This window comes from Camelus bactrianus, chromosome 1 (genome assembly GCF_048773025.1).
Source record: "Camelus bactrianus isolate YW-2024 breed Bactrian camel chromosome 1, ASM4877302v1, whole genome shotgun sequence".
Taxonomy (NCBI): domain Eukaryota; kingdom Metazoa; phylum Chordata; class Mammalia; order Artiodactyla; family Camelidae; genus Camelus; species Camelus bactrianus.
The window spans coordinates 57571142-57595851 of record NC_133539.1 but is presented as its reverse complement, the minus strand read 5'-3'; the positions used below and the strand labels follow the sequence as shown (position 1 = coordinate 57595851).

At 34.8% G+C, this 24710-nt stretch overlaps 2 protein-coding genes across 7 annotated transcripts in view; one reads left to right on the top strand and one right to left on the bottom strand.

The window, feature by feature from the left end:
* The window catches only part of EAF2 (ELL associated factor 2), a 38381-nt gene extending 23162 nt beyond the window's left edge, over window positions 1-15219 (bottom strand). Inside the window, exons 1-2 of one of the 2 annotated variants that reach the window (XM_074364478.1) lie at window positions 14988-15219; window positions 7628-7722 (exon numbers count right to left, since the gene is read on the bottom strand). In XM_074364478.1, coding sequence (XP_074220579.1) covers window positions 7628-7722; window positions 14988-15096 — 204 coding nt within the window. In that variant the 5' untranslated portion in view covers window positions 15097-15219. The remainder of the gene's footprint in view (window positions 1-7627; window positions 7723-14987) is intronic. The other variant, XM_010970888.3, reaches the window with a different exon arrangement.
* Window positions 15220-15287: 68 nt separating this feature from the next.
* IQCB1 (IQ motif containing B1) overlaps window positions 15288-24710 on the top strand; it is a 39470-nt gene continuing 30047 nt past the window's right edge. For 2 of the 5 annotated variants that reach the window (XM_045507201.2, XM_010970882.3), the window contains exons 1-5: window positions 15303-15417; window positions 15903-15985; window positions 19867-19978; window positions 20212-20374; window positions 22326-22455. In XM_045507201.2, the coding sequence (XP_045363157.1) occupies window positions 19879-19978; window positions 20212-20374; window positions 22326-22455 (393 nt within the window). In that variant the 5' untranslated portion in view covers window positions 15303-15417; window positions 15903-15985; window positions 19867-19878. Of the gene's footprint in view, window positions 15418-15902; window positions 15986-19866; window positions 19979-20211; window positions 20375-22325; window positions 22456-24710 lie in introns of all 5 variants that reach the window. The other 3 variants (XM_010970883.3, XM_010970884.3, XM_010970885.3) reach the window with 3 other exon arrangements.

Below are 24710 nucleotides of genomic sequence, written 5' to 3'. Positions count from 1 at the left end.
TATTTCACAGAAATAGAACAAATCATAATAAAATTTATATGGAACCACAAAAGACCTAGAATTGCCAAAGCATTACTGAAGAAAAGGAAGAGGCTGGAGGAATAACTCTCCCAGACCTAGACAATACTATAGAGCTACAGTAATCAAGACAGCATGGTTTTGGTACAAAAACAGATATATGGAGCAATGGAATAGAATAGAGAGCCCAGAAGTGAACCCACAAACTTTTGGTCAACTAATCTTTGACAAAGGAGGCAAGAACATACAATGGAATAAAGACAGTCTCTTCAGCGAATGGTGTTGGGAAAACTGGATGCGGCATGTAAATCAATGAAGCTAGAACACTCCCTCACATCATACACAAAAATAAACTCAAAATGGATCAAAGACTTAAACATAAGACAAGATACAATATCAGTGGTTTATAGTTTTCTGTGTATAAATCTTTCACCTCCTTGGTTAGATTTCTTCCTAGGTATTTTATTACTTTGGGTACTATTTTAAAGGGGATTGTTTCTTTACTTTCTTTTTCTGTTGATTCATCATTAGTGTAAAGAAGTGCAACTGATTTTTGAACGTTAATCTTGTAACCTGCTACCTTGTTGAATTCTTCTATCAGCTCTAGAAGATGTGGTATATTTATACAATGGAATACTACTCAGCCATAAAAACTGACAACATAACGCAATTTGCAGCAACATGGATGCTCCTGGAGAACGTCATTCTAAGTGAAGTAAGCCAGAAAGAAAAAGAAAAATACCATATGAGATCGCTCATATGTGGAATCTAAAAAAAAAAAAAAGGACATAAATATAAAACAGAAACAGACTCATAGACATAGAATACAAACTTGTGGTTACCAAGTGGGTGGAAGGTGGGAAAGGACAGACAGGATTTCAAAATTGTAGAATAGATAAACAAGATTATATTGTATAGCAGAGGGAAATATACACAAGGTCTTATGGTAGCTCACAGAGAAAAAAATGTGACAATGAATATATATATGTTCATGTATAACTAAAAAATTGTACTGAACACTGGAATTTGACACAACATTGTAAAGTGATTATAAATCAATAAAAAATGTTAAAAAAAGACAAGATACAATAAACCTCCTAGAAGAAAATATAGGCAAAACATTATCTGACATACATCTCAAAAATGTTCTCCTAGGGCAAGCAATAGAAATAAAAGCAAGAAAAAACAAATGGGACCTAATGAAACGTACAAGCTTCTGCACAGCAAAGGAAACCATAAGTAAAACAAAATGACAATCTATGGAATGGGAGAAAATTTTTGCAAACGATGAAACCAACAAAGGCTTGATCTCCAGAATGTATAAGCAGCTCATACGACTTAATAAGAAAAAAAACAAATAACCCAATCCAAAAATGGGCAGAAGGCCTAAATAAGCAATTATCCAAGGAAGAAATACAAATGATCAATAGGCACATGAAAAAATGCTCAATATCACTAATTATCAGAGAAATGCAAATCAAAACTGCAATGAGATATCACCTCACACCAGTCAGAATGGCCATCATTCAAAAATCCACAAACGACAAATGCTGGAGAGGCTGTGGGGAAAAGGGAACCCTCCTACACTGCTGGTGGGAATGCAGTTTGGTACAGCCACTGTGGAAAACAGTATGGAGATTCCTCAAAAGACTAGGAATAGACTTACCATATGATCCAGTAATCCCACTCCTGGGCATATATCCAGAAGGAACCCTACTTCAAAAAGACACCTGCACCCCAATGTTCGTAGCAGTACTATTTACAATAGCCAAGACATGGAAACAGCCTAAATGTCCATCAACAGATGACTGGATAAAGAAGATGTGGTATATTTATACAATGGAATACTATTCAGCCACAAAAAACAACATAATGCTATTTGCAGCAACATGGATGTCGCTGGAGAATGTCATTCTAAGTGAAGTAAGCCAGAAAGAGAAAGAAAAATACCATATGAGATTACTCATATGTGGAATCTTAAAAAAAAAAAGAACATAAATACAAAACAAACAGACTTATAACGTAGAATACAAACTTGTGGTTGCCAAGGGGGAGGAGAGTGGGAGGGGACAGACTGGGATTTCAAAACTTGTAGATACTGACAGGCATATGTAGAATAGATAAACAAGATTATACTGTATACCACAGGGAAATATATACAAGATCTTGTGGTAGCTCACAGCGAAAAAAAAATATGACAATGAATATATGTATGTTCATGTATAACTGAAAAATTGTGCTCTACACTGGAATTTGACACAACATTGTAAAATGACTATAACTCAATTAAAAAAAAAAGGAAAAAAAATTAACAATCAGTAGAGATTTAACATGACCACAAGGAGGAGTATGAGATAAATTTGGTCATTGAGAATGCCATAAAAGAGGCGTAGGTTAGACTTCTGAGAGGCTGGGAGAGAAATTGATGAAACCAAAGCAAGGAACAGGTTTTCCCCCTTATTTCTAAGATGAAAATGATCTACAGGAAGTCAAGTACGCATAGCACACAGATGAGGACACATCCAGAGCAGTCCTAGAAGAGGGAGATGTGGAGTACTTAGCTGAAGCCCTGGTCAGGTAGAGAGCCAGGAGCACGATCGTGACAAAACTAAGTTGGGCCTACCTGGCTGGTAAGCTTATTTTTAAGATGTCTTGACTGAAAACAAGTAAGAACTCCAAAATAGCAATCCAAGGACTCCAAATTACATTTAAAAGACTCATACTATATATATATCTATGTATATATATAAATACACACACACACACACACACACACACACACACACATGTATTTTAATTTGTATTCTTACCCAGAATAGGATACTTTTTTAAATTATAATACATTATTGTACTCTGAGTTTCTGAAGAATAAGTACTGGATCAGAATTTTTTTTTTATTGCTCTTAGCACCTAAAGTACTAAGCTCTTCACAGATACTCAATGAATGCCAAATATGAACAATGTGAACATTTTTATCATAAATAACAAATGAAATAAACCTTTCATATACTCTCTACCTGCCTTTTCCACTTTGAACAAGTTTTTTTTAATTAAACTTTTTCCTCATTAAAGTGAGCATCTTCTTATTTTAAACTTCAATTTCTTGCCATGTCCCTGATTCAATTCTCCAAATAAAGAGTATTAAAATATCAAGGTACCAGGAAACTTCTAAGCATATGAACTTTCCTTGCCTCTAAGTAACCACTGAATACATCCTACCATCTCCATGTTAACTGCTATAACCCAACTTCAGAACTCAATCATTGTCTCACCTAGATTACCATCATCCTCCTTCCTACTCTCCTTCCAATTTTGTTTCCTATCTGTTGACCGGCAAATCCGATGATGCCTGATTATGAATACCACAAAAAGAAATAATCATAATGGAATGGAAGAGTACAGTAGCGCTCCTAAACATGAGGGAAAACAAAAAGAAAAGAGATGTTTGATGAAACCAATAAAGAACAAAAAAGAGAAAACAAATTCAAATAACTAATACATATAAGATGATAGAAATAAAAATCAAGTATATTGACTTTGAACTAAATGTGGATAGAATTCTCCTAACAAAAATGGAAAGCATTACACCGGGTTTAAAAATGAAACACAGAATATTCTGTCAACAAAAGATATACTTAAAACAAAATGTAAGCTAAAAAAAAGTAGAGACACTAAGATTCCATGAACATGCAAACAAAAAGAAAGCAAAAGTGGCACTATTAATATTAAATAAGGTGGTATTAGGCTTAAAATCACAAAAACAGGATAAAAAAGGTTTATTATACAATGATAAAATATATAATTCATTTAAAAGTATACTAGAAATAGACTTACAGACACAGAAAACAAATTTATGGTTATGGGGGAGCGGGTGGGACGGGATAAATTGGGAGTTCAAGATTTGCAGATACTAACTACTATATATAAAATAGATAAACAACAAGTTTATACTGTATAGCACAGGGAACTATCTTTAATATCTTGTAGTAACCTACAATGAAAAAGAATATGAGGAGTATATGTATGTACATGTATGACTGAAACATTATGCTGTACACCAGAAGTTGACACAGCAGTGTAAACTGACTATACTTCAATTTGAAAAAAAGGGGAAAAAAGTATACTGTAACAGGACATTAAAATAGGATTCTGGTCCTAAAATAAGCTGAAGTCCCAAGAATGTGTTATGCTATCTTCCCATGTGAGCTAAGTAAACTCAATGGAAAGAATCAGACTAGGTTCACCTTGGATTGGAGGGTTGTCCAGAGTGGTATAGCAATCTGTCAGACATGTGGAACTCTCACAAGTCCAGGGTTTGAGGGCTAAAGTTGTTAAGCAACCACTAGAGATGCATTCGTTGCATAACAGGAAGTATAGTTGGAAGGCTGAGGGCTATTTAATCCAGGCCCACAAAAGTACCCCACAAAATAGAGAGCCAGCACTAACAATATGACAAATCCTAACAATCAAGTAAATTTTTTCCTTTCAAAATTCAACATTTTGAGATTTTATAGCAGTCAACCATAGAGAATTGTTTGTAAAAAGGAGAGATTAGCAAATGCTCATTATTAATCCCCTTAACAGTCTTCATTTTTATTAGTTTCTTCTATTTGATACTACCAAAGAAAACCTAGAGGAATGAGAATTAGAAAATCTACCCTATCAAAGAACCACCAGAACCTGAAGGTACTCTTAAAAGTATAAAATTTCTATCTTATGGAATGTCTCCAAGCATCTAGGCATTTTTACCAAGATATGAAGGCAAGTTCATAAAGAGAATCAGAGAATCTAAACGCTTCAAACTAATGATCATTATATTTCCACAAAATGCCCACAAAATTAGTAACACTGAAGAAATGTAAACCTCCTACTTATTTAAAGAAGTTCTTTAATTTAGGGGAAAAATCCACAAAATTTAAGAATGTAATTTCTATTCTTATTTACAATTGTTTAAGGACTCTAACGCCCAGCAGGAAAAAAAAATTGCTCTTAACAGGTAGTAATTTTAACAGTTTTCTTTCATTCCAGCGATCTGAAAGAGTCCCAGGATAAAATTCAAATTTTTCTGCATTACACATTAGGCCCTTCTTTATCTGATTCCTAAATACCTTTCCATCTCTCACTATGTCCCCATATGTCCCCCTTCTTACCTAGCCACTGTTTCTTACCTAGCCACATATAAATACAAGAATACTTATATGTGGTTCTTCAAGTGTAACAGACTCTTTTGTTGCTTTGTCTTATTGCATGTCTTTTTCTTTCTCTGCCTAAAAGGTTCTTCCCTCTTTCTTTCACATGAGTAATTCCAACTCATCTTTAAGACAGCATATCCTGATGTCTCCTCTCTCTCCCCTCTCCCTCCCACCGCAGGCTGAGTTACCTCTCTTTTATACTCCCATAATATTCTGTGTATTCTCTTATGATAGTCCTTATATTACAAAATTTTTCAGTTATCTCCTGCCTTCCTCATTAAATGGTAGTATTTTTTAGGACACTGACCATGTCTAGTCTACCTCTGTATTCCCAAAAGCTACCTAGCAAAGGACTTGCCACACAGAAAATACATGTGTATATGGTCTAGCTATCTGTCTCTTTCTCATGTACACATATACACACCCAAAAATATTGAGGCATATTCATTTTGGACATATGTCTGGTGGGCTGGGGAAGGAGTTACTTTTCCACAAATGATTTCTTTGCTGTTTCAAAAATTTACAATTTGTAGGCTTGAAAATTTCCTCCTATAGTTGTCATTCCTTTAAGAAGTATTTTTAATTGAGACCATAATCAAACACATGGTGGATAACAACTCTGGATTATAGCAGGATCATGTGTGAATGAAAAAGGTTTATTAATAAGTGTAAGAATCCCCATCTACTTGGAGTAGAAAAGCAATGCAAGAGATGAGGATGGGAGGAATGTTATTTTAGGAAACAATATTCTACATGGCAAAGAACTCAACTAAGGTTCTGCAAACCAATCATCACTGGTCAATAATCCTATAATCTGAGACTAGGATAAAAGGTGGTACCTGTTATCTACTTGATGCTTTTTAATAACTTTTAAAATTAAATGAATGATTTAGGTTTTCCTTTAATAAACCTCATAAAGCAAAAAAGCCTTAGATTATTAGGTACTTAATTTCCAAACTATTTAAGAGGCACCAGAATCTGAACACTTTTTCATAACACAGTAATACAAAGGCTAACTTATCTACAATGTCTTGTACTGAATTGATTTTTCATTTCCTTCAATTTCAAAGGAAGCAAATGAGAAATATACAATAAAGTGCCCCTGCAAATTTAATTAACCTTAGGGAAACCGTCAGAGGCAACTGATACACTCTGACATAAAAGCAGGGTCTCAATATATAGTGTTGACTGATAAAAATAAGAAAAAGATGGAAGACTAGATAGAGAATAGAGTTTGTTTGCTATATCTCTGAACATGACAAGCCATCTCATAAATGCTTACAAGAGAATGTGGATGATCTAGCACAAAACCATTCCTATTACAAAAATTAAACAAAACAAAGGGGAAAAAAATCTCAGAAAGTCCAGTGTTCTCTACAATAAAGTACAAAGTTAAGTCTTGGTTTTCTCTGAGAACAGATCAAGTCAATACAGAAGGAAAAAAAAGAAACAACATGAAAGCTAAGAAGTTTCTAACTCAAGGACTGAGGGAAAAAAGCATACAACAAAGAATTTGTGTATTTATGTAAACAGTATTGAACAGTGTTACTGTGATACACCGGAACATTTTAAAATGGGTGAAAATTTTGGTTAAGGCCTCCCTGACCTAAACTTTCTTTTCCAACCCATTCCCCAAATTATTGCTAAAATCACTCCCAAAGCACGAATCTAATCTTGTTAGCTCTCTGCTAAAAAACATCTAATGGTTCTCTAATACCTATGAGATAAACTCCAAATTCTGTATTATAACATAAAAGATTCCTCATAATATAATGCCCATCTACCTTTCCAGTCACTATTCCTATCAGTCATTTTTTCATTACCCTGTAATTTACTACATTAATTCATTTATTCCACAAAATTCTTGTTCTTTCTCATTGGAGTCTTTCAGATACTGTTACTTTGGCCTAGAATATTCCACTCCCTTCTACACAATGAAATTCTACTTGTCCTTTAAGTCTCAGTCAAATAGCATCTGCCTTTTAAAGCCTTTCAAGATTCCACCAGGCAGAGTATTTAACTCCACTTAGGTGCTTAAACAGAATTTGTCTATGCTCTAATCTATAGCACTAGATGTTTGTGTCTGTCTGCTGTGACAGATTAGGACTAGAAGGTAGGGGATATGTTATTATTCCTAGTTTGGAATACAAAATTGCTCATAATAGTGATTTAATAAATATCTGTTTAGACCTCTAATTATTTCAAATCACTTAATACGATAGTTCTCAAAACTTACAAAGTAGAGTTTAAGTATTTTAAGATTGCTTTACCTAAAATAGTTGAAAATAAGATTTTTTGCTGTTCTGTTTAATTACTTTAACTGACTACACTACATGAATTGTGCAATTATTTTCATTTAAATTTAATGGAAATCCTGCAAAAAGATCTCTTCAATCTAAATACATAGAAATACTCACTTCTATATTTGGCAGAGTAATTGTCACTTGTTCACCTTTGCCGACTTCAAGCTCTCCTTCACAAGAAGTGTCAATAGAGGCAGGTTTGAAGTCATCTAAAAATAGATACAGATACAGATTTTTATGAGATGGAACAATATCTGAACATCTGTATATCAAAAATATGAGCATGCTTCAGAGTGATAAATCATTTTTCAACAGCCAGTAATTAAAAAGGGTTAGAAGGGTCTTAATGTTACAAATAAAACACAGTACAGTTTATTTCTGTATGTGTAATTCTGAGAAAAAAAGAAATAGCTATACTCTAAAACAATATTCCTCAAATCATGATCCCTTGGGATTCTGTTTACATCAAGATGAACTAGACTAAGGTGTTCTACTGCTAAAAACTAAATAATGTCAGTATCTTCGCAATTTGCTAAAAACTGTTATCAGTAGAACATTTTCAATTTTCAGCCTTATTCTCCCATACATTTTTAAAAACCATCTTCGGCACCTACTACCACTTGCCTGTTGTCCTAGCAGAATACAAAATGAGTGAAAACACAGCACACACATACTTAAGGGGAAACTTTTTAAAAAAATTTATTTAGTTTAACAGCTTGAGTTTTTCATAGAAATATATGCCACTAAAAGATGTGTAAATTTAACTAAATCTGCCAGAAGAAATTAAAAGAAGTTTTTGTTTTGAATTAAATCATAATTCAAATGATATTAAAATATATCACTGAGAACAAATTTAGGGTGCTGAGATACTTCATATGCTGAACAAGCTTAAAAACCACTAAGATATGAAAGTTACTTGAAAAATAATTCACATCAATATGTATCAATGACTAATAATAATTCTGATATAGAATTCCTTTGCTATTGCCAGATTATCTTCTGTTTTTTTAAAGAGAGGCCGGTAATCCAGATTTTTGTATAAAAGATCTTGATTTTGGGGTATTTACAACTAATTCATGTTAAAACAACTGTGTGAGTCAAAGAAAGCATCTCTAAATTCAAAATCAGCTGATAGGCTGTTAATCTATAACCTCTGTTCAGTGTTTAAAAGCTGATTCTTTTTCTTTATATCATTACTTTTGATTTTTATAACAACTCTTTGAGTTGAATATTCTCATCCATATTTTACCAATGGTGAATCCCTCTAAAGTAATGAACTCAAGTCACATACTCTACCCACTCCATATTATATAGTCTCTTTGCCTTAGATCCACAGTTCTTTTTTAAAAATTTATTTTTTTTTTTGAGGGGTGGTGGTAATTAGGTTTACTTACTTATTCATTTATTTGTTTAATGGAGGCACTGGGAATTGAACCCAGGACCTCATGCAGGCTAGGCACATACTCTACCATTGAGCTATATCCTCCTCCCTTGATCCACAGTTCTGAATTTGTGTGTGTATGTGTTGGGGCAGCAAGGGTGGTGTTAGATGAGGGACAGTTATAAGTCCCTATGGGAATCTGAAGAAATTATAGACCAGCCATAGATCCTCTCTGCAGAAAAATGCATTTATTAACATACATATCAAATACTATGTAATTTCAAGGGATTCACAAGCCCTTGAAGCCCATGCCATAGATGTTCATAGGATATTATAAGATACCTATAACAGACAGAAATGTACTCAAAGTATCTGCAGCTTTACTTAATGATAAGCAGTAATTTATAACCAGTAAGTCTAGCAAAATTATTCTGAATCTATGTTTCTAATTATTTTTACTGTTAGAATTAATAAATTCCAGTTTTTATTACTTGTTATATTAAGTAGTGTTGTCTTCTATTTACCTTCATACAAGTTTCTTTTTAAGAATACAACTTATGAAACTGTACAGCTACCTGTGAAAGACAGAAATTAGAACATTCTCTAACACCATGCACAGAAATAAACTCAAAATGTATTAAAGACCTAATGTAAGGCCAGATTCTATAAAACTCCTAGAGGAAAACATAGGCAGAACACCCACGGACATACATCACAGCAGTATATTTTTTGAACCAGCTCCTGGAGTAATGGAAATAAAAACAAAAATAAACAAATAGGACCTAATTAAACTTAAAAGCTTTTGCACAGCTAAGAATACCATCAACAAAACAAAAAGACAACCAACAGAATGAGAGAAAATATTTGCAAATGATGCAACCGACGAGGGACTAACTTCCAAAACATACTAACAGCTCATACATCTTAATGTCAAAGAAACAAGCAATCCAATCCAAAAATGGGCAAGAGACTTAAACAAGCAATTCTCCAATGAAGACATATGAATGGCCAATAAACACATGAAAAAATGCTCAGTATCACTAATTGTCAGAGAGATGCATATCAAAACTATGAGATATCACCTCACACCAGCCAGAATGGCCATCATTGAAAAGTCTACAAACGATAGATGCTGGAGAGGGTGCAGAGAAAAGGGAACCCTCCTACACTGCTGGTGGAAGTGCAGACTGGTGTAGCCACTATGGAGGACAGTATGGAGGTTCCTTAAAAAACTGAAAATAGACTTACTGCAATCCCATTCCTAGGCATATAACCAGGGAAAAATAAAATTCAAAAAGACATGTGTATGACAATGTTCACAGCAGCACTATTTACAATAGCCAAGACTTAGAAACAATCCAAATGTCCATCAACAGATGGCTGAATAAAGAAGATGTGGTACGCATATACAATGGAACACTACTTAGTCATAAAAAAGAATAAAATAATGCCTTTTGCAGAAATATGGATGGACCTGAAGATCATCATTCTAAGTGAACTAGTCTGGAAAGAGAAAGAAAAATTCCATATGATATCACTTACATGTGGAATCTAAATAATAATAATAATAATAATAATAATAATAATAATAATAATAATAATAATAATAACAACAATAACAATAACAATAATAATAATAAGGATACAAATGAATTACTTATTATTTATAACTTAGATGATTGATTTCTTGAATATGTGTAAGCACATTTGACTGTCCTGTATGATTGGATCACCACATTTTTGTTGATTCTAATTTTATGGTTGGCTTTACTCCTTTGATAACTATGTAAGTTTAAAAAGCTAAAGCTCTAATCTTCTCTTAGAAACAACGATTAGTAAATATATATAAACTAAAAAAAGTACAGTATATTGTATATATTGTATTTACATGCAATATAATGTATATGTGCAGTCAAACTGTAATAATTCTACCTAAAAAACTGAAAAAGGAAAGAAAAGAAAACAAAAGAATACAACTTATGAGTGTCAAGGGGTTAATAGCTCTAGAATTACAGAATTTGTTGAATGATTTTCATGTTCATGCTTTCCAAATGCTTCCAAATGTCAAATATATTTTCTTCTAAGTTGCTGATTCCAGGCCAAATAGTTTGTTTCTTTTAGTTTTTCTTGGTTTGGAAAACTCACCACTAATTTTATCATTTATTTATTCTCTCTGGCTTTCCTTCATCTATATTATTTTCTTCAGGTTTATAATATAATTACTTATATTACATAAAGAGTAGAAAAACATTTCCTGCTTTGTACTTAATATTTTTCTGTTAGTGTTGCTCACTTTTCTGACTACTTGGCTGTAGCATCACACAATGTCAATATCTTCATGAAAGAGTCCACAATTAGTATCATAAATTTATTTCCTGGGATTTGAATTAATTTAACTAACTCTAAAACCCACACCCTTTCCAATATACCACACTAATCAGAGAACATTAACTGTAAATATAATTTTAATCCTATATTTCATTAGCGTATTTTCTAATATTTGCTCACACCAAAGCTTAACAACCACTTTTTTTGGGAATGGCTCCCCTTGATGTCCCAGACAATCTTTCTGTAGTCAATGCCCATGAGCTCATTATTTTGTGACAGCAAAAAGTGGTGTCATTTACAGCCTTAAGAATTTCAATCTTTATTCCCTTATATGATATAAATTGTAAAACTAGTATTAGCCCAAACCAAAATTTATTTTAGTGAGTCCTGTTGCTCAAGGTCTTCTACTGAGTGAGGCATCTGCTGCTAAGCATTTATTTTATCATTTATGGAACATCCCACGTCCTCCCTACCACACGCCAAGCTATCTTTTTGATAGGTTTTATTGCAAAGCCCTGATAAATGCTTTTTGAAAGTCTAAGTAAATTACATGTATTGGTACTCCTTATACACACATGAATATAACCCTTCAAGAATAATGGTGACTACTATTTATTCTGTCCAAATACTGTGCTAGGTTGTCAATACTATCTTATTTAATCCTGAAACTCTGAAATGTAGATATTATTATCACTATTTTACATATAAGAAAACTGAGGCTGAAAGCTTAGATAATGTTACCGAAGGTACACTGCATATATAGGTGGTAAAGGTCAGAATTCATACCCAGGTTTTTCCAAAGCCTCCGCATACTGAACAGGTACAATTACCTAAGTACATAAAGATAGGATATTACTTTCTTTCAGGTAACACTGTTTTGAGTGTTATAAATTAAATCCACCCTGAACGGGATTAAGAGGTACAAACCTCCAGTTATAATAAACAAGTCACAAGGATGTAATACACAACATAAGGAACACGGTCAATAATATTGTAATAACTCTGTGGGGACAGACGGTTACTAGACTTATTGTGGTGATCATTTCATAATGTATGCAAATGCCAAATCATAATGTAGCACACCTGAAACTAACATAGTATTGTATATTAACTATGTTTCAAAAAAATTTAAAATAAATAAATGTCATGCTAAAATATATTTGAATCATCCTTACGAATTATCATGATACTTTCAATATTTTCACACCCTTCCTGTTAAAAAACTTAGATTATAACAATATTTACATTGAGTGAATGAATGAAAATTGTGAGCATTATGTAAAACTGATACTGGAAACACTGTATTTTTCACATACCTATCAATTTAAAGGCATTTAATAATTTTAATAAAAAATGAGAATGGTTGAATTTATTGCTTCATTCTATAGGTAAGATGAACTTAGCATCTTAAAGTGAACTGTCTAAAGTTCCACAGTCTATAGAAAAGCTGAATTAATGTATTTGTGTATTTTCTGTTCTACTTCATTACAGAGCTTAAACATGAATATATTTTTTAAAAAACAGAAACAAGGTCTTATTTATTCTCCCTGAAGAAAAACATACTTTCACATGTAGTACTGATAAATAAAGTAAAAATAATAAATATTCTTTGTTTCCAGAAAGAAAAATGTACAATTAAAAGGAAACAAATTAGGTTCACCTGTATCAAAGTCAGAACTCCTATTCTATAGTTTCTATCCCTCACTCTGAGTCTTTAAGAGTAAGAATTATATGGGAAATGAACCTATCCTCAAGAATAATGATTGGTTTTATTTTAATAAATCTAGAAAAGTTCTATCTGCTTCAACAAGAAGAATAAAACTAAGGGCTGAAAACTTTTATAATGTCTTCCATAGGACTAAAAGTGTATTCAAACATCTGGGTTTATTGTGGTTATTATTATTGCTGTTCTATTTTCATTCTTGTAACCAGATCATCCAATTCTCTAATTCTGAAGACACAATTCCAGCATTTTGAAAATTTTTGTTTCTTGAGCAAAATTGTGTAATCTTAAACCTTGTAATTAAAAAAATTAATACTAAGACTACTGCATACCTAAGAAAGAAGAGGAAAGGAGAGAGAGAAGATATTATTTAAGAGAAAGGCACGGAGAAACCAGATAAGAACTATATCATATTTTTGGAAAACGAGACTGAAGAAAGAGAAACTGCACAGCCAGCACTAGCTGTCTCACTGTGGTAAGCCCTGGACCACAAAGTATGGTAAAGAAGAACAAAAAGGAACACTGTTGAGATCTGTTTGCAAATGTCTTCCCATTTATTCTATCAATTGGATATCAATTTTGCTAAATAAAACCCTTTTATAAAATGTAAATATATCCATAGAGAGTTAAACCTATTGGTTCTTCATACCTTTACTGTGAGTTACTGTAATTAGATTGTGTCGAACTTAAGTAAACTTCTGTAAAATGTGAATTTTAATTGGGTGTTCTGATTGAAGCATGAAATACTTCAGAATAAAAACCATAAAGATCTTTGAACAGTCTAAGGCCAGAATAACTGAAAAAGGTGGAGTGATGAGACACTAAGGAAGGGCAGGGCTAGCAAGAGGAAGTGAAATAATACCTACTTTACAATTTGCCACAGAAAAATAAGAGGTTATGATTCAATGATCTCAAAGTTTCCTTCCCACTCTATAATTCTATGAGGGCAAAGAATGAATGTTTTACATACCAAATCATAATATACTATATTTTTCTTCCTGAAACTTACATCATCCAATTATTAAAGCAAAAGAGCTCCATTTTCTACTTCAACAACATAAAATACAAAAATGTATCAAAACTAGTTCCAGAAGACAACCAAAAGGAAACCAAAAGGATAAATCATAGGGGGGAAATATCTTTCTAATAAATTAATAATACATCCTTCAATACTTTGATAACCAGTATTTGATGATTGACTGAAATTGGGAGTCCAAAAGAGATACAGATTATTAAAATGGTCCAGAATCTCTCTCTGGGAACACACTTAAATAAGAACCCTCATCAGCCAGAAATACCTAAAGTAAAGAGACTATTTCCCCACCAACCTAAAGGCAATCCCTTTCCCCAGCATAATAATAGTTCAGTCCTTCGCTCTCTTCCATTTGTCACCTTATTACAGTTGTCCCTTGAATAACAAGGGTGTAAACTGCAAGGGTCCACTTCCTTGCGGATTTTTTTTCAATACATATAGTATCTGTATTTTCATCTTTAGAGATTTTAAATTAACGAAGTGTGGGAAAAGTTTGTTCGATTAGAGATCACAATACGCGGAATTAAAAGAACTAGGGGTTGAGTCCTGATTCTATCCAAATGGTTTCAGCTTCCGGACCTTGGGTGAGTCACGTATCAATTCTTTAGTTTTTGAGGCAGAGAGAGCAATATGTGGATTTTCCACTGCGCGGGATCCACGCCCCTAACCCCTGCCTTGTTCAAGGGTCAATTGAATTTTCCCTTCCATCTCTGCATCATCCACCCGTCATGTCTATCTCCATCCATAGTCACTCCTGCAGACCTCCACAAAATACCCCTTTCTGCCTGTTGGTCTTAACTTAAATTTCTGCCCCAAATTACCCACAGCTGCTCCACGCAGCTGCTTCCACCGATACCCTAGGACGCGGGACAAGGCAGTGGATCACGTTGGGCAGCCACTTTCCTTCAGAATAAGAAGGTATGTGCGAACACGACTTGGGGAGGGTTGTCTCTCTGCACCCGCATAACCAGAGCTCCCCCTTTTCCCTCCCGGCGTCGTCCGTACTCACAGCGCACTGTGTGGAAGGCGCAGCGCGGCTGCTTCTCAAAACTCTCGCCTAACTTGAGAATCCGCTCGCGACTGTCAATATGCGAGGGTCTCGCTACTCCATTCATCATTATCCTCCAGCTCCGACTTGGCTTCGGCCACCAGCGCTCATTACCATCTGCCACCTCAGCCTAAAGCAGCTGCACTTGCTGCAGCCGGGGCAGCCACCACAGACCCCGCCCCGCGCCGGACAAGCGCGGCCCCTCCGGCGCCCCTCGCGTGCTGATTGGCTGCCTGGAGAGGGCGCCCCGCCCCTTGGCCCCGAGGCTCCTGGTCCCGTAGCCCCGCCCGACTTCCCGCGTTGAGACGCACGCCGCCCGAAGAAGGCCGCGCTTCTGAGGTGCGCGGTGGGAGTCGGGTCCTTTGGTGGAGGAACGTGAAGCGGGAATGAGGTAGCGGACCTGAGGTGCCAGTTAGGGAAGCAGAGGGTCCCGGGGTACCGGGAGGCCCGGATACTTGGCTTCTGGACCAAGTGACCTGGCATTTAGGCGTTCTTAAGAGAAGAGTCGGCCTGCTCCACGCCCTTTTTGTGGAGATCTGGGGTGGAAACTGAGGCCTGGGGAGGGGCGGGGCCTGGGCACGAGGCCTGGTGTCTTGCCCAAGGCCTCGCAGCGCCAAAGCGGGGTCTAGAATCTGGAGTAGAGCTCCGCGGTCCTTGGACCTGACCCGAGCGACGCCGTTACCTCAGCAGTCGTCTTCTGACTATGTTCCAGAGCAAGTTCCCGGTGGTATTAGGACCGCGACAGAGAGCAGGGGTGGGGGTGGGGGTTGGGGGGTTGGGGGAAAGACGGGAAAAAGGTTCAGAGTTAGGAGCTGCAGATATTTAGGCTCGTTTGCAACTAGATTGGGTTGCCTTCTTCACTTCTTTCCTTCACAGTGATCCGTGGAGGCAGTAACCGCACGGCCACGGAGACAAACTTCCCAGAAGGTCAAGGCCGGAGCTTGTGCTCTGGCAACAGGGTAATAGCATTAATAATTGAAAAATAATTGTCTTTTTTTCCTGTCAAAAGTTCGTGAGTTTAAGGGTAAAGATGAGAAAAGTGCTGTATTAGAGGAGAAGCACCCAAGAGAATTAGTTTACAAATGGTTGCCATAGCAGTGGTGGTTTTTCAGGGTAATCACAGAATCAGACTACTCCCTTACTTTACCTTCGCGTATTGTAATTTATTATTCCAAGTAGGTAGATGAATGAGTCTCCCTCAACCTATCTGTTTGTCTAAATTCTACTCTTTTAAGGCGTATTAAGACTGTTTCCTTGGTAGTTAAGGGCTCAGGTTCTGGAGCCAGAATCTCTGAGTTAGTACCCCAGCGTCATACTCTACAGTGTGACTTTGTGCAAACCAAAGTTAAATGTGCTCATCATTAAAATTGGGGGAAAAATAATAGCACTTATACCTTAGAGTTGTTGAGAGGATTAAATGAATAAACACATGAAAGCATTTAAAACAATTCATGGGCATACAGTAAAAGTTCTCCAAATGGTTATTGTTTTTGAGAATTTACTGTCATGCAACACTTTAGGACCATCCTTGGTAGCTGCCTTCTATTCTAACTCTTGAATTATTCTAAGAGGTAGTAATTATTATTTTGTTTACAGATAGGAAAGCTTGTTCAGGGAAGCCCAGTCCTCTGACTTTGTGGTCTTTATCCTCATCATCTGTGTCATCTTTATGACATTTAACATATTTTACATAATTAAATATTTTATTTTACATATGAGTATATATGGGTATGTGTGTATACTTTTCCAACCAGAACATGAGTGAGGAATCTGCTGTATAAAATCTTTGTGACCCTTGCATCTAACATAGGATTATGCACACTTTTGGTGATGATGATAATGTTTCAGTGATGTTTTGTTACATTAGCCAGTGGGCAAGAACAGAGTTTTAAGCCTGTTTTATCTTAAAAAGGCTTTCAACTAGAAATCTGAGGTTTCCATTTACTAACAAGGAGAAAAGCAGAGCATCAAGAAATTGAGGTTTTGGAATGCCCAAAGTTTGTATATTTATTAATTCTTTCAACATTTATTAGTATTAAATACCTACCACATCCCAAGCACTAGTCTAGCCTTTAGGAATATACCAGTGAACCAAAGAGATAAGAAGGTGGCCACCGAGGATGGTATGAGTTTTGCCCTCATGAAGCTTACCTTCTAATGAGAATTTTCTCTCATCATGTGTTGAAATGAACTATATTGTACTAGCCCAGGAATAAACAGATACATTAATGAACTAAATAGAATCCAAAAATATACCCAAGTGATGTTTCAGGTTGTTTCTGTTGTATGCATTCATGATAAGTTACCTCAGGAATTTATGACAGTTACGTGCACTTGTTCTTTTCCACCAATCTGTAACCTCATCTAACTTAAAAAATTTAATTAGCTTCCTTACACCATTCACAAAAATAACTTACATGTGAATTGAAGATATAAATAAAGCTATAAGTAAATGAAGATATAAGTAACACAAAACCATAAAAACAATTTAAAAAGTGAGAATATATTTTAACTTTTAAGATAGAAAGGACCTTTCTAAACATGACATCAAAGGCAAAAGCCATAGAGGGAAAGATTGTTATACTTGACTACATAAAAATTGTAAAACTATGGTAAAACTATAATCAGACTTAAAAAAAAATTCAGGCAAGGAGAAAATGTTTACAGCCAGTATAAAAGATTAAGGGTTCACATCCATCTGTGAAAAGCTTAAAGCTTCTACAAAATAATAAGACAAGCCAATAGAAAAATTGTTGGGGAATATGAATAGAAAAATATATAAAAGAAGAAATGGCCAGTGAACATGAAAGCTTCCTAACCTCCCAATTATCAAAGAAATAGAAATTAAAACAAGATTATAACCATTTTTCACCCAGCAGATTGGCAAAAACATAAAATATAACATTATGTATTAGTGAAGGTATAGTAAAATGATCACCTTTGTACATTGTTGGAAATATAAATTGGAACACTCATTTTGGAAAAAAATTTGGTATCTAATCAAAAATTTCAAAATATATATCCTCCTACCCAGCCACCTGACTTCAAGGGAAATTCAGCCTGCAAAGTACTATCATGAGTACGTAAAAACTTGTACTTTGATATTCATTGCAGCATTGCTTGTAATAGCATACACTAAATGACTTCTAATAGAGGAGATGTTTAAATATATTTTGATGCACTCTAGAAAGAATGCAATATCCATTCCCTTGGAAAGTTTTATGCCTACTATGTGCCACAAGTGGTGTTGGGCTTGCTTTAAAAATATTTCCAAAAAACTTGTTTTTTGATGATTTATATTTTACCTATTAAGGAATGATCTTTGGATCCATGTATTATGGTCAACTCTTCAGTATAAAGAATGAACTGTAGTACCAGTTATGAAGAATAATAGCTTAAAAAGTGAGTTAGGGAAAACAAGTGAGTCAGAAGTTGGTCATTTGGGAATATGTTTTGTGTTTCTTACTCTTTTACATGGGAGGCAATATAATGAACATTATATAAAATGGTAAACTAATCTGGATTTGTATACTGACTCCACCACATCATGCTGGTAGAACCATGACAAGTTTATTAACTTCTTTGAGCTTTACTTTTTTTAAATCTGTAAAATGGAGATGATTACAGGCCCTACCTCATAGTCCTGTTGTGAGGGCTAATAAGATAATGCATTGCAAAGCACTTAGCACAATGCTTAGTTCATAGTAAACACTTAATACATGTTAGCTTTCATTAATTCTAAGTAAGTAAAGATTTTACTTTTTAAAAAATGATGGTATCTTTGAGGTTTGAATGCCTTAAATTAAAACTTTTATGAAGAAAAATTTTAGCAATAAATTAAATTGTAATGTGGATTTTTTTAAAATTTTAAGACAATTGATTTTATTCATTATGCTATTTATAAACAAGCTTTGGTTATCTTTTAATAACATTTATGAGTTGTGTGTTGGAGATCCCCAAGACCTACTCCATGTTCAGTGATTTGCTAGGAGGGCTCATAGTTCCCAGGATATAATTACATTCATGGCTATGACTTATTACAGTGAAAGGATAAAAGCAAGATTGGCAAAGGGAAAAGGCACATAAGGTGAAATTCAGAGGAAATAGGTGCAAACTTCCACGGGTCCTCTTCCAGTGGAGTCACATAAGACAGCTTAATTCCTCCTACAATGTGTTGTAATAACATGTTGAAGTGTTGCCTACTAGGGTAACTCACTAGAGACTCAGTGACCAGAGTCTTTATCAAATGGTGGTCATGTGGGCATCCTCTGCTACCACATACCAGAATTCCAAACTTCAGGAAGGAAAGCAGGTGTTCAGCATAAACCATGTCGTTTTTACAAACGGATTAGGCCAGTTGGTCACTCTTACTAGGAAACTGGTGGAAACAGTTCTGAAATCCAAGTTCCTAGACACCAGCCACGGGCCAACCTTGTAAGGTGATCTTTAAAAAATGATAGCAGTCTTAGGCTTGTGTTAGCTCTTTTCTGTACACTCAGTTTCTCTTTTATGATAAAAGAAAATTAATTCCTAACCTAGTATTGTTGTGCAGATTAGAGAGAGTGAATGTTAAGCACAGTTTTTGACTCTTAGTGAGTGTATAATAAACAGTACCTCCTGTAGCTGTTATGACAAGGTATGATGATCTCTAGCTCTTTTACAGATATACTAGTTGGGAAAACCAGAGTTTGCTATAAGGAAGAAATGAGAAAAATCTACCCTTCACTTCTCAACCAAGCACAATGGTTTTCATTTATACTGAAACTGTATTTCAGATATATAGAGGGTGAATATATGAGGGCTGTTTGATCTTTATTTTTCTGATTCTGCTAAAATATAGGTGGTATGAGAAATGAAGCCAACAGGTACAGACCCAAGGATCTTATCTCTAGCTGCTGAAGTTGCAAACAGTCCTGAGCAGAATGTCCCTGTTATACTGTTGAGGTTAAAAGGTAAGAAAATCTTTCTGTGATTGTCTAACACTTCTTAAGTAACAGTTCCATCATGGATACAATTTTAGAATTTGTTTTTAATTTGTTCAGTGAAATCTTAAAGTTGAGATAAAGCAGTGATGGCTTTTTCCTTTTTTAGTGTATTTTTAGTTATTATTCAACCTATAAAAATACAGATAGCTCTTGGTTTTATTGAGCAAAAAATAAGTATATCTTATTTCCTTTTGCCTTAGAAATAATGAATAACACACCTTTAGGAAGCTCAGAGTTGAAGAAAATCAAACAAGATATATATTGTTATGATCTCATTCAGTATTGCCTCTTGGTCCTCAGTCAAGATTGTTCTCGAATCCAGGGTGGTTGGACTACTATTTCCCAGCTTACACAGATATTAAGGTAAAATGATGTAGTAAGTTAGCTTGTTCTTGAGGGATATAGTAGTATATTCTTACGTTCAACATTTTCTTCCTTTTCTTCATCTGCCTAACAAGCATTGGCAACCTTCCATGGTAGGTTATGGTTGTACTTTTCCTTCATACTCTGTGTTATTTTTCCTAGCTGTGTATGGGAGTATGCCACTGTCTAAAATTTTACTCCATGTGCTGGATGAAGATGGTGATCTTGTCTTTTGCTCATCACTGAATCTCAAGTGCCTAACAGACTCTTTATTGACTAAGAAATATTGAAAAAATGAGAAGATTAAGGCACTGACTCTTATACTGAAAAAATTTACAATAGAGATGAGATGACAGTCATGTGAATTGATCATACAAGGCCGAATGAAATAGGTGCCGAAATGAAAGGCATAGCAAAGTACTATGGGAGAACAGCTACAGAAACGATTCATTTCACAATATATTGATTTAGCTATCTTAACTGTATATTTCATTAAATAACCCAAAATCCTATCAATAAAATTTAGAAGCATCATTTACCGATCTACTGCCATTCTAGAAATTAAGATAAAAGAGATCAAAATCTTTTTTTTATAAGAAGCAATAAAATAAACCAGCTGTTCTCAGTGTCTAAGCCACTTCCTAATTAACTGAAAATGTACATTACTAATTGGATCTTAGCTTTCGAAAGCGCTTACTCATAATTTGTTTTAGATAAAGGCCAGATTCAAGGTGTACAGTTAGGAAAAACAGTTAACAAATGTATATAATATTTTTATACTTTAATTTTCAAGGTTAATTATTTCCTTAAGTAAATAAAGCCTTATGGCTTTGTTTTGTTAGATATGTTTGCTCATGAAAATATTGATTGAGCTTGGCTTTCAGAAGTGGAATCCAAGTCTTAAATCCCCATGTTTGTGAATGTACAAAGAACATAATTTCATTTATTAATGTTCTTAATCAAAATAGATATTCTTAATTAACTTTCAAACCAAAGAGAAAAGAGAAACTGATACATGTAAGTCTGTTGACCTTGGGAATTGATATGCAAAAAAAAAAATGACACATTGAGCATTAGTCAGTTTTTAGCATACTCAATATATAGTCAATGTTGCTCATCAGTGTCTGCACATTTTGTGGAAGAGCCTTAAACAGCAGTACCTACTCATTAGAGTACACACATAGAGACCATTCTTTGCATGGGGACTTTCTTTGGTATTAGTCTGTACAAATTCTTTTTATTACTGAAACTTCTGAATATACTCATTTCATGTCCAAGGAATGACTACGTGTGGTTTCCAGAGGACTCATTTCTCTAAACGACGTATATTGTACACCTCTCTCTTCTCTTTTTCAATGTATAGTCTCTCTTTCAATGTATATTGTAGAGTGTTCTACTAGAGTTTTTGCCATTTCCTTTTCAGATGTAGGGAATATGCAATCAAATATTTTGCAGATTTTAGGAAAGTAGATCTATTGGAAAGAATTGGTATAAAATTAGAGTTTTTGATTTCCTAATCTATCCCTTACAGACTAATACTACCCTATTTTTCAGCTAACAGATGTCTAAAATGTATCAGTTAACACAAATGTTATTCCTGAATTAGACTTTCAAGGTATCCTATTGCTTTTAGGTGTTTGTATGCCATTCACTGAAAACTTGCCTCTTTCTCTTTATTGTGAGCCAGCTGTGTTTTGTTTCCTGAAGGATTGACAAGTAGGTTTTTAGGACATACGAATTCTGTCTCTAAGTACAGGCATGGTTCACACCACTGTTTACTTTTCTAGAAAGTTGTTGTATTGATTTTCCAGCAGAAGTTCTTTATTGCCTTGGCAACAAAAGAGAGATGCTAAAAGTTCTCATTAAGGCATGGTGTCTATAAAAACTTTAGCATTCAACTATAATTTACAATTAACATAAACTGAGTCACAAACTTGTGCTCTCATTTCAGCCATTGCTGTGTGGGCTTGGAGCCAGGAGAAGATGCAGAGGAATTTTACAATGAATTACTTCCATCGGCTGCAGAAAATTTTCTGATTTTGGGGAGGCGATTGCAAACATGTTTCATCAACGCATCTAAGGTATATGTATTTATTTAGGGTTTTGTGTCTTGTAGAAAAAAACAATTGAATTCTTGAGAAGATGTTCCACATTGTTTTTCAAATGTGCAATATTTGGCTGAAAGTACAATTAGAGTAATAGATTCAAACATTTTTAAAACTGCAACCAAATAAAAAAAAATCTTTACATTTGAAAATTTTGAAGTGCTGACTGAAACATCCTGTATAACAGTATGCTTTTTGAAGGATCTGCTTTAGGACTGAATTTTGAGCAGCACTCATTAGACACATATTTCCACAGCATCTTCCTAAAACGTACTTTCTACTTAACAGTAGAGGAAAATATTGTTCTCTGGGCCCAAGGCTTTTCTTCATAGTGCCAATGGTGAAGAAGAAAAAAGGTGAACTTTCTGTTTGATCTTTCAAATCCTCTTTAGTCAAAATATTTCAACCCAAACAGGATTCATTTCAAGCCAAGAAGTATTTCTTGGGTGAATTGTGCTGGATGCTATGTTTCCCTTTTTTTTTGCGGGGTGTGGGGGGCATGGATTATTTAGAAGTATGTTGCTTAGTTTCCAAATATTTGAGGATTTTCTTTATGTTTTATTGTTATCAATTTCTAATTTTGTTCTGTCATAGTCAGATAACATACTCTGTGTCATTTCAATCCTTTGAAATGTTTCCAGACTTATTTTATGGCTCTCCATATGTTTTATATTGGTGAATGTTCCATTACAAACAGTCCTTGATATCCAGTGCTATCTTAACTGGTATCAGAACCATGTAAAGGTTTTGATATACACAAATTTCGTTTAATGTGGTACCATGCAAAAGCAAGGATGCCCTGTATACTTGAATGTGAACTCTGCAGTTGTTGTGTATAATGTTCTGTGAATGTCAATTAGATCAGTTTGGTTATGTAGAATTTATAAGGGGTGATAAGTCTGCAAGGATGAAACTCCTTTACTTTGAAAGAGTTCTTGGCTATATATATTTATAGGCATATTGCCACCTCAGAGATTGAGCAGATTGACAGCTTTTGTGAATTATGAAGGGAAATAACTTGTCACTGTGGGATGTTAAGTTTCATTTGAGATGCTTTGAGTATATAAGGAATTGACAGTCTTGCATTTAAAAAACTCTCAGACTAATGAAGTAGGTAAAATCTTTAGATATTTCTTATGGAAAACCTAAGACAGATATATTTTTGATTCAAAAACAATAAAAAATTGTAAGAGTGAAACTGAGCAAGATGTACAATAATATGGAGAAAAAAGTGGTTTGAGTGTGAGAAGTATTGTCAGCAGAGAATTTAACTTAGTGATAGAGCATACAGGTCCCAAATACCACTTCTAGCATCTCCACTGACATTTTGAGGGAAGCTAGCAGTAAATAAACATTTGCATATTTGCTGGGCTTAATTCAGTTCAGTCCAATTAAAGCAACGTGAACTATGGAAATTGTGTTGGGCTTGATTTCTTTTTCTGGCTGTGTCACCGACTGACTCTGGGTTCTGAGGCAAACTACTTGATTTCACTGTACCTCAGTCTCCTCCTTTGTGAAATGAATTTCCATCTCATGAATAGTTCAGACCATTATGAAAACTTTATGTTTTTCTCAAAGTACTTTTATTTAATATTCTCCACTTAAGAGCAATAATAATTATATTCTTTTCATTTAAATAGTCCTTCAGTACTTTTCATAATACTTTCCTACTCTTTATTATGGAATTTGTGGAGAGATAAAAAATCTTTAGTATATACATCAAAGGGAGTAAATCAGCTACAAAAAAGAGGGCCACTTGACCCCAGAGCAAAGTAAAATGGTGGATAAAAAGATGAGAGAGGATTCAGTGCACAGACACAGGCCGGGCACAGGGAAAGTGTCCAGAATCCAGGCAGGAAGCTGCTTTCTCAGTTCATGACTCAGGTTCCTATGGAGCAGGTGCTGGTGTGATGGACAAGCTGGTTGGGCAGGAGGACCAACTCTCCTTGCTCTGTAAGCTCAGTTTCTGCCCCTGAGCCCATATGCTTCCCCCCATAGCACTCATTTCTTGATAGGTTATCGTGGCAAAAGGGAAGCACAGAAAAAGTTAATTATCAATACAGAATAAAATAAAACAATTTGGACTTTGGATTACAGGTAATTAAAATTCTGTTTCTAATGTTGAAAAAAAAGATGACAAGAAAACTGAATTTATCTAGTAGTTCTATCTACCTAGGTGTTTCCCAGTCATAAATGTATTTTTTAATTGTCTGGCATATAGGTAAGTAGAG